Consider the following 14,512-nt stretch of genomic DNA (forward strand, 5'->3'; position numbering starts at 1 on the left):
GGGGGGAGGGGAGAGATGAGGAAAAAATTTGGAACTCAAAATATTCTGGAAATGAATGTTGAAAACTCTGAAATTAAGAAAAAGAAAACCCATTACAAATGCACAAAGTATAGTCATGGAAAACAAATTTCTGCATTAGCCATGACTGGAGAGAGACAGACAGAGACAGAGACAGAGGAAATATGCTTTAATTTTCACTCTGAGTCCATCAGTTCTCTATCTGGAGGTAGATGGCATGTTTCATCATGAGTCCTTTGCAATTATGCTTGGTCATTGCATTGATCAGAATTTACTCAGATCAGAATCTTTTACAGTTGATTATCTTTACAATATTTTTGTTATTATGTAGAATGTTCTCCTGGTTCTGTTCACTTTGCATCAGTTCATATAAGTCTCCCCAGTTTTTTTCTGAAATCATCCCTTTCTCATTTCTTATAGCACAATAATATACCATCACATTATATACTGTAACTTGTTCAACCATTTCCCAATTGATGGGCCTCCCCTCAGTTTCCAGTTCTTTGACACAACAAAAAGAGCTGCTATAAATATTTTTGTACATATGGATCTTTTCCCTCTTTCTTTGATCTCTTTAGTATATGGAGCTGGTAGTGGTATTACTGGGTCAAAGAGTATGTACAATTTAATAGCTTTTGGGGACATAGTTCCAAATTCTCTAGCCTTTCTTGATGAGAGTTGCCTTATGTCTTGGGACCACCTTTTAGGAGTTCAACTTGTAGCTAGATGAGAATGGCTGGCTATATGCTACTTTCCTCACACACCCTAAGATCCTGCTTGAACCTGCCACGGTGAAGTCATATGGAGCTCACTGCTTTTCACATCTAGTTACAGGCAGAGATTATCTCTTCAGTAGCAGCACAGGAGCACGGCGCTGGCTCTGAGACCAATCTGAACAGCATGGAGAAGAGCTGTTTTAAGAAATTAGTAGCTGTACTTTTTTGGAAATGGGTGAGATACATAAAAGGGATCCAGGCTGACTCATTTCCTTGCTTGTCTCATACCCTGCTGACTCCTTACTTCCCCCGAGCCCCTCCCTTCCTCTTCTCCTACCACCACAGACCCTAACTTCCAGTTTGAGTTTCACTATCAGAATGATCTTACAAAAATAAAGGTGTTATTTTACTCTAATGTGAGATTGAATGTCAATAAGATAACTTTTAAAGAAATAGAAGAGCAGCAGGGTCAGATCACCCTGTAATGAACAGAAGACATCCCAGTGCCCTGGCAACCAGTGATTTCCTAAGTGTTTTGTTGAGAGCCCAAAGAGGCCTCAGTCCCTTTCTTACTATTCTTCCATTTTCCTCTACACTTTTTAAAATTGTCAAAAGCATGTAAGGGTTATTGGGTACAATAGTTCATGATTTTGTCCCTTGCTGTCCCATGCCATCAATAAAATTGCTCAACACCCTGAACTTAAGGGCACATTATCGTTCCCTTGGAGGATGCTGTCCCACCTTAGGAGAAGCAGCCTCAGAAGCTCTTACCATCTAATGAAGACATTAGGGGTAGAGGAAGCAGGAAACCTGGGCCTTTTCTCCAGGAAGGCTTCAGTCATTACCCTCTCATTTCTTCTTCTCAATAATAATGAAAATATTTAGTATTTATATAGTGCTTTAAGGTTTGCAAAGTATTTTATCAATATTATCTCATTTTACCTCACAACAACCCTGGGAGTTATTATTCCCACTTTATAGAGGGGGAAATTGACCCAGAAAGAGGTTAAGTGACTTGCCCAGGGTCTCACATGGCTCAAAAGTGTCTCAAACTGGATTTTTTACTTATAATATAATAAACTCATGCTATAATAGCAGCTATGTTATAATATGCGGAATGCTATAATAGCTTGTCCCCTCACCTTAACTTCCAGGCATGTTCTGTAAGGATTAATAAGGGTTTTTTTCTTTTAAAAAATCACGAAGTGCTTTGAGCTCCACAATGATTTGATGATGAGTATAAGCTGTTATCATTATTAATGAGCTGAGTATGCCTAAATCTTTCCTTTGCAGTCAGTCTGCTTCCCATTCTTGGAAAGGAGAAAAGTTTTCCCTGTTTCTTTTATTGTATCCAAATCATCAACAAATTTGTGTGTCAAATTCAATTTAACAAACATTAATAATGTGCCTATTATATGAGAGGCACTGGACATATGAAGATGAAACACAAAAGTCACTGCCTTCAAGGGCCTTACAGTCTAATGGAGGAGGGGACAGGACATTTTACAGATATGTATAAAGCAAGGTTGATTGAGAAAGAGACAAAGGAGAGATCCAGATACAGCTCTCTTGGAAAATGGAAAATTTGAGGTTAGAGAATCATTTTCAGCTGAAACAATCAGGGAAGACTTGGTGGAGGAGTTGACATCTGAGCTGAACCTTGAGGGAGAAAGATGTCAACAGGTAGAGGCAAGAACAAATGGTACATTCCATGAAAGGAAGAATATCCAGATGTGAGAGAGGGCAGGACAAGGTCAAAGAATAGTAAGTAGCTCAGTTTAGCTTGAGTACAGGGTATGTGAAAATTAGGAATGTGAAATAAGACTGGAAAGTAGGAAGCCTTTCCCAACCTCTCTTAATTTTGGTGCCCTTCTCTCTGTTAATTATTGCCTATTTACACTGTATATAGCTTGCTTTGTATATATTTATTTGCATTTTGTTTTCCCTACTAGACTGTAAGCTCCTTGAATATCTTTTGACTCTTTGTATTCCTGTGTTTAGCACTGTGCTCGGCACATCAGAAGCTTGATAAGTGTTTATTGATTAAATGATTGAAAGGTCAATCAATAAGCATTTATTAAGTTCCTATTTAAGCAGGCATTTAAGTGCCTCTCTTCCAGGCTCTGTGTTAAATGCTGAGGATACAAAAAGAAAAAGAGGCCAAAGAATCTTTGTTCTCAAGAAACTAGAAAATCTAATGGAGGAGTTCAGTCTAATAAATGCTTATTGACTGAAAGCTAGGTTGCCTCCAGACTGTAGAGGACCTTAAATGCTAGATTACATGTTATTATTATTATTATTTTTTTTGCTTTTTGGAGGGCAATTGGGGTTAAGTAACTTGCCCAAGGTTACACGGCTAGTATTTTTGTGTGGATGTTAAGTGTCTGAGGCTGGAACCGAACTCGGGTCCTCCTGACTCTGGAGCCAACGCTCTATTCACTGCGCCACCTAGCCACCCCTAGATTGCATGTTATTTATACTACTGTGTTTCCCCGATAATAAGACCTATCCCGAAAATAAGCCCTCCCCTTACCGTGTAAGATTCCTCTAAAATAAGCCCTCCCCCGAAAATAAGCCCTATTGAGATTGCTACTGTAGTGAAGGTGATCCCCTGCGCTACACGCTACATTACGGTACCCTCTGTATGCACCATCCTCTCCCCCCCCCCATGAAACGCACGCTACGCTCCAAGCTGCATCCAATCAGAGCTGCAGCAGTGAGCGCGTCATCCTGTTCTTCCCCAGTGATTTGCTTATTGAATAAAGGTACATTTTTTTGTTCACATTTACCTGTTTATTAAAATTGCTGTCAATGTTCATTAAAATAAGCCCTCCCCTGAAAATAAGCCCTCTGGTGTTTTTCTGTCCAAAAAAAATAATAAGACAGTGTCTTATTATCGGGGAAACACTTTATGTGCAAGAATCTGAATTCTAACCAAAACTAGGGAACCCTCCCCAGTAGGGTAACTGAGCATTTACATTATGTCATATGGAGTAAACTGGACCTTTCCCAGGGGAAAGGAAGCAAAAGGTGCCTAGTAGCCCTGGAAGCTTTGCCAATGTTCTGATGTCATGAGGAGCTTCCTATCCTGGTTGCATCACCAAAAAAAAATTGAGGTGGAGTCCTTTTCATCCTAGCTGATTAGTTCCATCCAGCATTTCTCCCCTTGGGCATTTGGGTGTGAATGCTTAAAACTCTAGTTTTCCTCAATGCAATTCCCCAGAACTCCCTGTCATCCTGTATGGACCTGCAGGGAGGTTGTCCCTGCCTGATTATAAGCCTAGTCGTTTGCAGGTAGCTTAAAAGTATTACTTGGGTTTAGGTCATCATTTACTAGGTAATCCGGGGATCCAGAAAGGATTCCAGTGATATCAGAAAAGGTTTGAAGTTCTTTAGATGCATTGATTGGGTGAAGCTATGCATGTCATAAAGGCTTTGGTATGCTGGGTAGTCACAGCTGCTTCAACTTCTCAGGATTCCTGGAATCCCTTGGCAATAGCATGGGAAATGCCCAAGGTCGTGGTTTAATGTAGGAGTCCAATCCCTGGGCCAAATTCTTTTTTCAAAGCCCTAACAAGCCTCATTAGTCAACACTACTATAGTTATCACAGTAATAATTAAGCCTAATATGATGTTCAAATTCCCCATGGAAGGCCCATTCTCTTTCCAATGACATTCAGTCTTTGTTGGCTGATCATTGAGGCCATTTGGGCTTTGCTGCAGCACATGGCTCATGGGTCTGAACTTCAGGGAACTAGAGGGCCCAGAGCCAAGGAATTTCCTTATTCATCTGACCTGAGATAGCCCCATTTTATAGTCCCTCAGGCCGTGGAAGAAGTTGCCAAGTTAAAAATGCAACTGGCTTCTATGAGGGGAACATTTATTCTTTTAGGACCTGTATTTGCCACTCCTGACTGATCTCTATGAAGATGAGCCAAAAAAAATGTGTCAGAACAGGTCTCTATGGCAGCTGATAAGAATGTTAAATAGGTTGCTTTACACAGGAGGAAAACAACACGAATGCTCCATGGATCTGAAATGTCATTTAGGTAGGCCCTGGCAAAGGTGCAGCTCATAAGCCATCCATACTTTCTTGTCCTCTGCAACCCTCATTTGCGATGTCCTATAAATTCTCCATTTAATGTAGTGGACGCCTTCTAACATTTGGAATGTTTTCTAACACCAGGAGAGTTCTAGTGCTAGAGCTGGGCTATCCACCTGTAACCACCAGCTCTTCCTGCACGACTTGATTCATGTGAGCATACATCTTGGGTATCTTCCGTAACTCTTCATTCGAAGGTTATCCTTGATAGAATCTCCAGCCTCTTTACACCAACCAGATTGGCTTCTCCTGCCCTTTGAGGCAGGCCAAATTTTGATTCTTTGGAGATTGTGGTTGGGGGGCAGGGTGGTAATAGTAGAAAGCACGCTACCCTGGAAGCCAGGGAGACTGTGGGTTCCAATCTAGCATCAACGGAATAAGGGTAGCCAAAAAGATTTTTTTTAAGGCAGGTAAGCACTATGCAATTTTCCAAATGCAATCGAGCTGGATCTCTTCCTCTAACTGTTTTGAGCCCAGCTTAGGGTCTAATGCAGTGTCTGGGCTGCCCATCCACCTATATTTTGCTGCCAATGAAATTGAGGCCCTGAGACAGGGGTATGGGATGGGGCGTGACTGCTTTGACCAAGGCCACAAAGGTGAGAGCCAAAATTCAAACCAAGGTATTCTGACTACGGTCGGGGGCACGCTTGCTGGGAGATACTATTCCCCCAGTTTCTCGGAAACGCCGCCCCCAGCTAAATGCAGGTAGACAGGTGGGTACCCACAGGTGGCTTCCGCTGCGCAGAAGCCCGTCACCGTCCTCGGGGTGCGCTGTCAGCCCCTTGGGAGGGCGTCTATGTCCGGGTCTACACCTGCTCGGGCCACTGGCCTTATGTGCTCACCTACACAGTTCAGAACCTATTTGGACCAGGTACTAGCAGCCTCATCTCCAGCGGGGTTTTAACGGGCCCTCTGGCGAAGGGGCAGACGTCTACACCTCCCCTGGCCATCCACCAGGGAATGGGGAGGGTGGGACGTTACAACAGGCGCCAGGATGGGAAATCAACAGGAAAACCCACGGGGCTATCGGTCTGCTGGGGCGCCCACGGGGCCCGCGGCAAGGCCTTGGGCCTTCGGGCGCCTCACTGAGGGCAGGGCTGGGCCCAGACCGGCCTGCGGCACCTCAGTCAGGCCCATGACCTAGCAGCCGTCGCGCGCCCGGCCCCGGAGCTCGCGCAGCCCACGAATTAGGAACGCGCGGCCCAGGCGCAGAGGCCCGTCATAGTCACGTGCCCTTGGCGTTGCGGACCTGAGTAGGCGTTGGGGATGCAGGAGGATTTGGACTGACGGGCCGCGAGACCTGTCAGCAGGGGGCGCTGACCCCAACCGGTAGGCGAAGCGGCTTGTGATTGGGCAACCAGTCCCGGTGAGGGGCGTATTCCTTGCCGGTATGGTTGCTATGACGCCAGGCCCCCGCCCCCTCGGCTGGCCGCCATCTTGTTGTTGATTCGTACCCAGTACGAGCCGAGCCGGGAGCGGGTGCGGAGCGGCTGAAGGGCCGCGGCTGTCGGGGCTCAGCCGCCAGCGCTGCCTGCCTGTCGGCTGGGCGGGCCGGACCCTGGAGGCCCGGGGGGCCCAGCCCCCGGGGGGGAGCCGCGGCCGTCCGCTGCCAGGGCCCCGCGGGTGAGTCACGGGCAGGAAGCCAGCCCGTAGTGGCGGGGGAGCGCTGGGGGGCTCCGGGCGAGCGGAGGGGTCCGCGGGAGAGCTGCGGCCCTAACACCCCAAGGGCGTAGGGAAGGGGGCTCGGAGTACCCCCGGGGTCACGGAGGGGCCGGGGGGATGCCGAGGGTGAGAGGCGAGTGCGTTGCCCCGCTCTGCACCCCGTAGGTGGCCGGGGCAGGGGCATCCGGGTTTGGAGCATCCTGGGGGGCGAGGGATGAAAGGAGGGATGAGTCTGGGTGGGGGGAGCCCCCTTGGGGGGGGGGGAGGTGGTGAAGAGGACGCGGAAAGGAGGGGGACGAGGAGGAGGAGATGGAAAGGGAAGGCCGTTGAGTCATTAAGAGAGAAGCCACGCAAACCTGCTCTCATATACAGATAAGGAAACTGAGGCCCAGAGAGAACCCCTTTAGATCACGATGGGAGAGTGGGCGATTGGGGAGAAAGAGCGCTGGGGATGGGGAGGGGGTTGGGAGGCAGGGAACTGCGAGGTGGAGATGTTCAGGAAAGCAGCAGTAGGCCAAAGGTGGGGAACGGAGATTATATAACAATAATAATAGTAATAATAGCTAACATTTCTATAGCTCCAGCTACGTGCTGAAGGCTTGACAGTTATTTCGTTTGATTCTAATAACAATCCTGGGAAATAGGTGCTATTCTTATCCTCCTTTTACAGAGGAGGGAGGGGAAATATAGATACACACACAACACATGTACACATGCATGCGTGTGCATATACATGCATGTGTACATGTGTGTATATTGCACACATATATGCATGCTCACATATAAATATCTATATAATGACTGAAAGGGTCCGGAAGGCCCCTCCCAGTATGTAATAAAGACAGGATGCTGTGCCATTAGCTTTCTTGACTGACCTGCTCTCGGAGCAGAGGGATGTATGTTTTCATCTTCACTGTTAAGACAGGTTCCTCTATCAAAGTTGCAGACAGATTGGTCCCAAAGCTCTGTGGGTAGCAGGTTGTTTTCCTCCTGACTTGCCTCAGTTTGGGTCAGAGAGCTTTTCCCTTATTCCTCCTGGGCAGAAGTAGCCCTGTAGCCGTCTGAATGCTCAGTAATCCAGGGCAGGGTGTGCAATGCATTAGGATGTGCTTGCTCAGTGGGAAGCTGGCTTCTGAGTCTTGCAGCACAGACAGACCCAGTCTGATGCTGTCCATAATCATCATTTTGTTCCCAAGTAGAATGGAAAAGAGCTTCTCTCCCTCATGTCACTCCTGGAAAGGTAGTTCCTACTTCTTGAAGTGAACAGTGTCTCTTCAGACTGCTCCCTTTGTGATAACCATTTCTCTGTTTATTTCAGGGTGCCTTGCACTATATGCCCTTCTGCTGCCTCCTTGCATATACCTACCCAAAGACACACACAGTTCAGATACTTCAGAGGTACTTCATTCTGTTTCTGTGGATAGATGGCCTATTTTAAATATTCATGTTGCACTTAACTGGAGCACTCAGGAACATAGTAGGGCTTTCTTGTTATTTGCTTTGGAGAATATTGATGTGAACAATTAGGATTCCATTGATCCTCCTTTGGAGAAATAAGAGTACTCTGCCAACTTCATCAAGTGGAAGCTGTCATATTGGTATCTGATGTTCAGGAAATAGAGGTGAATGTGTAGGTCAAGAAAAACAAAACTCTTGTTACCCTGAATCCTATTTTACCATAAATCTAAGTTCAACAGTGCTAAAATGGAGTATGCACAGAAGCCAGGAAAAGGAATACCTGTTTATTTGTGAAAATAATTTATTAATTAGCCTTCATCTTGGTTTGTAAACTTGAAGGTTTAGAAAATAGGATCCGTGGAACAGATCCAACTATAGCTATTATATTGTAAGAATTACTTTCTCCTTCACCTTAATCCCCAAATTTTATTGCAAAGAAAGCTATCTTTTTTTCCTTGGTCCCTTAATTTAGCCTTCTAATTAAATGTGCCCTTGTTAATGACACAAGTTGAAATGCTTACTAAGTATTTACAAGTCTTTGTCATTTGGAAGGGGTTTCCTTTATAGGTGCTCTGCAGGTGAGGTTTATTTCTAAGATTATCAGCTTACCCTGTTTTCCCCTTTGCCTTAAATGACACTTAGAACTTTGAGTTCCAGGTTCATGACATGTGAAGTATTCACATAATCCCTTTTGAGTTCTGGTCAGACCTAGTAGTAGGAAACCTAGGAAAGTGAATCTGTGCCCTAGATTACATCTGTGGCAAAATCTTGGCACCTTAGAGTAGTAAGTAGTTCACTATAGAAGACAACAAGCCATTTGTTCACAGGAGATGCTTTTCTGAAATTCTTGGACTTTATTTTTTTGGTGGGGCTAGGAATAAGAGGGGAGAGTACCAAAATAAAGGGAGATGGTATTCCAGCTGTCTTCTTTCTTTGAACGAATGAATGAGGCATTTATTAAGAGCTTACCATGTGAACAGCATTGTTCCAAGTGCTAGGAATACAAATGGAAAGCAAGACAGTCCCTGTTTCAAGGAGCTCATCATGTTTTTTTTAAGCAGTCGGGGTTAAGTAACGTGCTCAGGGTTACACGGCCAGGTGTTTCTGGGGGTGGTGCTGAGTGTCTGAGCCCGGATTCGATCCTGGGTCATCCCAACTCTGGGGCCGGTGCTCTTACTCATCTTCTAAGGAAGAAGATAACATGAAAATAACAATGCACAAAAAAATGTAAGCTAAATTAGAGATAATTAACGGAGGGAAGGCACTCATATTGAGGAAAATCAGAAAAGGTTTCTTGTAGAAGATGGGGTTATATCTAGGACTTGAGAGAAACCAGGAAGCAGAGATGAGAAGGGGAAAGATTCCAGGCCTAGAATGAAATGAAAGTGCACAGAATAGGGAAATGTGGGGTCTTATGTGAGGAAAATTGAGAAGGCAGTGCCATTATATTACTGAGTATAGGGGACAAGTGGTAGGGTGGCAGGGAGGGAAGAGAAAGGTATAAGAAGACTGGGAAAGTTGGAAGAGCCAGGTTATGACTGACTTGTAATGACAAATAGGATTTTATATTTATATTTAATCCTGGAGGTGATAGGGAGCCACTGGAGTAGGGGGATGTGGTCTGAACTGTGTTTTAGGAAGATCAATTTGACAGCTGAAGGGAGGTTGGACTGAAGTTCAGGGGAAAGACTTGAGGCAGGCAGACAGACTAGCAGGCTGTTGTAGTGGTCAAGGTGTAAGGTGATGAGGGCTCGCACCAGAGTGGTGGCATTGTTGGAAGAGGGAAGGGGGCATATTTGAGAGATGTTGCAGAAGTGAAATCGATGGGCCTTAGCAACAAAATTGGACACAGGAAGTGAGAAAGAGTGAGGAGTTGAGAATGACAAGTAGGTGTGAGCTTGGGTAGCCTGTCGTTTCCTCACAGTAATTAAGGGAGTTAGGAAGTTGGAGAGAGGGAATGTTGGGGGAAATAACTCAGTTTTGGACTTGTTGGGTTTAAGATGTCTATAGGGCATCCATTTAGAGATGTCCAATAGGTAGTTGGAGATGCCATTCTGGAAGTTAGAAGAGAAGTTAAGAGCCATATAACTAAGTTTGAGAATCATCAGCATAGAGATGAAAATTTAACGTATGAGAGCTAATGACCCAGTAAACCAGTAATAACCCAGTAAAATTGTATGGACCAAGAGGAACAGAGAACTCAGAAAAGAACCCTTTGGGGCCGCTAGCATTAGCAGGCTTGACCTAGACAAAGATCCAGCAAAGGAAACTGAGATAGAGTGGTCAGACAGGTAGGAAGAGAACCAGTTTAGGGTAGTGATGTGGAAACCTAGAAAATATCAAGGGGAAGTGAGTGATAGTATCAAAGGCTAGTTTAGCTTGTTAAGGATATGAAAGGTAGGGATGGCTAGAATACATTCTATTCTAGTGAATAGAACACCGGCCCTGGAGTCAGGAGGACCTGAGTTCAAATCCGGCCTCATATATTAACACTCACACACACAAAACCAGCTGTGTGACCTTGGGCAAGTCACAACCCCAATTGCCCTACCTTCCCCCTCCAAAAAAAAAAAAAGAATATGAAGGGTAGTCATTAGTTACTTGTCCCATTACTATTTCCTTGGAGTGTCTCCTAAGGGAGAAAGCTGCTAAAACTGGAGGCACTTTAGCAGTTTTTAAAAGTAGTAATATTTAAGTAAATTGGATAACTGGAGAATTAAAAAAAATCCTCTGATTTTCCTTTGTATTTCCATTTAGTTTCCTTCCTGTTCCTTGTTCACATAATTCTCCAGTCATTATGAGCATGACAGGAACTGGCTATGTTAAAAATTGAAATGCAAAGCTTTTAATATCTACATCAAGACAATTGGATAATTGGTATAGAGCTGTTTTGGCTCAAAGACTTGTTAGCCAGGTAAACTGTAAAAACTATAAATGTAAGGAAGGATATTAATTAAATTGGAAAGAGATTCTCTCACCTACCTCTTAATACCATTTATATATTTATAGGCACAGTAAAAGTTGGATTTTCCAATATATTGTCAGAAATGTCTTTTAGCCACCATTTCCGGGCTTTGCCAATATAATAATGGTGTCTGTCTATAGACAGACCTACAGAAAGCAGCTTGGTATAGTGAAAAGAACACAGAATTTGGACCTGGATTAGAATCTTGGCTCTGTTACTCATTACCTGTGTGATTTGGGGCAAGTAATTTATTTTCTCTGGGTCCCATTTTCCTTATTTACACTAGATAATCACCTCTGCTTAAATTGCATGACTGTAGGGATTGGGAGATCCTAAAACGCCTTTCAGTTGTTTCAGTCGTGGCTCCATTTAGGTTTTCTTAGCCAACATAACGGAGTGGTTTGCCATTTCTTCTGCTTATTTTTACAGATGAGGAAACAGAGGCAAAAAGGGTGACATGCCTTGTCCAGGGTCACACAGCTAGTAAGTGTGTGAGGCCAGATTTGAACTCAGGCAGCTGAGTTGTTCTGATTCCAGGCCCTGCACTCTATTCTACTGCACCACCTAGCTGCCCCAAAATGCTTTTAGAATTCTCAAAAAACAATTATTCTTGATTTTGCTGTTAAATGTATTTTTGTCCCTAAAATTATTAAAAAATAATCTGCAAACAGGGGGGTATGTATGAGTGTATCATTACCAGAATATTCCATTTGCCCAATTCTGCCATCCAGTAGTATATTTATTCCCTTCTGAGAGGTGATGTACCATAATGGATATATATCCAGTCTTGAAGCCAAGAAGATCTGGGTTCAAGTGCCACCTCAGATGTTACTGGCCCTGTTGTACAAATTTGGGCAAGGCCCTTTGCTTCTCACTTCTTCCAGGCAATTCACTTAAAATTAAATTTGCAAAGAGGGTGCTAACTTGTGTTGGTGTAGAGGTGATTTCCTCACCTGGAGTTCTCTGTCTGCTCTCCTTGTATTAGTATGGCACTTGAACTTTTCAAAGTGCTTTTCCATACACCCTTATTTTAGTTTCCAAAAACCTGTGAAGTAAAAGCAGGTTAGTTACTTTAAAAATTAAACACAACCATTAACAGTGACATTAACATGTAAACTGTGAAGTAAAATCTTATGTAAATCCTTAGTATTTATAACAAAATAGAGTCAGATGAATTAAATGAAAAACATTTATGTCTTTATCAATTTAGCATGAAATTCTGCTATTTTTTTGCTATATTTTCATAGCTATACATATATGTTAATGTTTTTATGATGTTTTGGTGGATTTCATCTTATATTACTTTGCTTAGGTATTTATTTCCTTGTTTGCTTCATATTTGTTTATTTTTATGGTACCATAATGTCCTGTTAACATTAATACAATGTAATAAATACTTTATTCAGATTTTTTCTAGTCATTGAATATATAGGCTATTTATAATTTTTTGCCATTACAAATAAAACAGCTATAAATATTTTTGTGTTAATAGCTTTTTTTCCCCCTTTTAAATATGTTTAGAATAAAATTCTGCTAGTGAAATTACTGAGGTAAAAAGAATGATGAGTTTTATGACTCTTCTGTATTGCCATTTTTTCTCCAAAATACTTGGAGAAAAACCCTTACAGTTTTAGCAGCAATGTACTAGGGTGCCTGCTTCCCTGTAGTAAGGCAGTCATTTTTATATAATTTTGATGAAAAGGAAATCAAGGCCTAAGACAGAAGTAAAATAACATATCTAAGATCACACTAAGTTAGTGATAAAGGTGAAGCTAGAACCCAAATCTTACTCCCACTCCTATGTCCTTTCCATTAATGATAACAACCAACAATATTATGAACACAACATGGTACTTTGCACATAGTAGGCACTTAATAACTGCTTCTTGACTTTAAATATAGTACTTTAAAGTTTTCAGTGTATTTTACCTACCTCATTTCATTTGATCCTCACAGCAACCCTGAGAGATATTAACTTACAGCTATTATTAACTCTATTTTACAGGTTAGGAAACTGAGACAGAGAGGTAGTGTCACTAGAAAGAGTGGGAGGTGAGATTTGAACCCAGTCCTTAATTATACCTAGCCAGCATTCTGTCCGTTCTGCAAAGCTGCCTGTTGGGGCCTGTAAAAGTGAACTTCCCTTCTTTTAGATTTTTCAGTACATGTGTTGCCAGTCTGTAGAAGCATGCTGTATTGGTCAGATGCTGCTTCATTCTTCCATCCCTCATCTCTTAAATTTGAAGTAGTTTCTTCCTTCTCTGATTTTGTTCCTCTCTTACTTGTATTATTGCTCTATATGCTTAGAAAAAAGTGGATATGATAAGTCTGTTTGAGAGCATTTTAATGTCTAAAAACATTACTTACAGGGGAATAAGGTTACCTTATTCATTGCATAAACATACATTAATTACATAGCAAATCACAACTTGATAGGAGCAGATCCTTTTGGAGAAATAGGATTCTATTTTTCCACAACTATTTTTGGGGGGATAGTGGGTTTGAAGTATTTTTCTTTTTTTTTTTCAAATGCTTTATTAACTTCTGATTTGCATCATTAATTTCCACCAGATTTTGAGTTACAAATTTTCTCCCCGTTTTTCCCCTACCCACTGCCCCAAAATAGCAGTCCCACAGGATATCCCCTCCTCCAATCTGCTCTCTCCCATATTTTCTCCCATACCCCTTTCAATTTTTCCAGTGGATCTCTATGCCCCAGTGCCTGTATATCTTACTTCCCAATTGCATGTAAAATAGTATTAATAATAGTATAGATATATATTTGAATATTTGATTTTAAAACTTTGAATTCCAGATTCATTCCCTTCCTCCCTTATCACCCACCCTTACTCGGAAGATAAGCAGTTCAGTATAGGTTGTACATGTGTGGCTACTGCAAAACAATAACATAGTAGATATATTATAAAAGACTGCCTATATTTCCCTCCCTCCTATCCCATGTCCCACTTGTTCTATTCTCTACTTTGATGCTGTCCCTTTTCAAAAGTGGGTGCTTCCAACTTCCCTCCCCTGCTTGCCCTCCCTTCCATCATCCCCCCTCTCATCCCCTTCCCCCCCTACTCTCCTGGAGGGTGAGATACCCTATTTAGTGTGTATTTCATTCCCTCCTCAAGCCATATTCAATGGGAATAAGGTTGACCCATTCCCTTTTGCCTTCCTATTCTTCCCCTCCATTGTAACCATTTTCCCTTGCCTCTTTTATATGAGATATTTTACACCATTCTGTCTCTCCCCATCTCCTCTCATTATATTCCTCTCTCACCTCTTAATTTCACCTTTTAAGTATCATCCCTTCCTGTTAAATTGGTCCTAAATATATTAAATAATAAATATATATATATTTCTATTCCCTTCAACTACTGAGAAAAGTTTCATAAGTTACAATTATTGTTTTTCTATGTAGGAATGTTAATAGTTCAACTTTGATTAGTTCCTTATGATTTCTTTTCCTTGTTTACCTTCTCATGCTTCTCTTGCTTCTTGTATCTGGATGTCAGATTTTCTATTCAACTCAGGTTTTTTCAGCAAGAATGCTTGAAAGTCCTCTATTTCACTGAATGACCATATTTT

At 42.5% G+C, this 14,512-nt stretch overlaps 2 protein-coding genes across 5 annotated transcripts in view; both read left to right on the forward strand.

Annotated features, from left to right (window-relative positions):
* The window catches only part of CDHR4 (cadherin related family member 4), a 39,595-nt gene extending 38,509 nt beyond the window's left edge, over nucleotides 1–1,086 (forward strand). Inside the window, exon 20 of the mRNA XM_069095417.1 lies at nucleotides 847–1,086. Within this exon, the coding sequence (XP_068951518.1) occupies nucleotides 847–1,086 (240 nt within the window). The remainder of the gene's footprint in view (nucleotides 1–846) is intronic.
* A 5,167-nt stretch (nucleotides 1,087–6,253) lies between these two features.
* IP6K1 (inositol hexakisphosphate kinase 1) overlaps nucleotides 6,254–14,512 on the forward strand; it is a 79,854-nt gene continuing 71,595 nt past the window's right edge. For 2 of the 4 annotated variants that reach the window (XM_069095698.1, XM_069095697.1), the window contains exons 1-2: nucleotides 6,254–6,459; nucleotides 7,817–7,896. The gene's annotated coding sequence lies outside the window, so the exon portion shown is untranslated. The other 2 variants (XM_069095699.1, XM_069095700.1) reach the window with 2 other exon arrangements.

The sequence above is a fragment of the Petaurus breviceps genome, unplaced genomic scaffold, assembly GCF_028583685.1.
Source record: "Petaurus breviceps papuanus isolate PSGF00001 unplaced genomic scaffold, PetGlider_PUasm1.0 227, whole genome shotgun sequence".
In the NCBI taxonomy this organism is placed as follows: domain Eukaryota; kingdom Metazoa; phylum Chordata; class Mammalia; order Diprotodontia; family Petauridae; genus Petaurus; species Petaurus breviceps.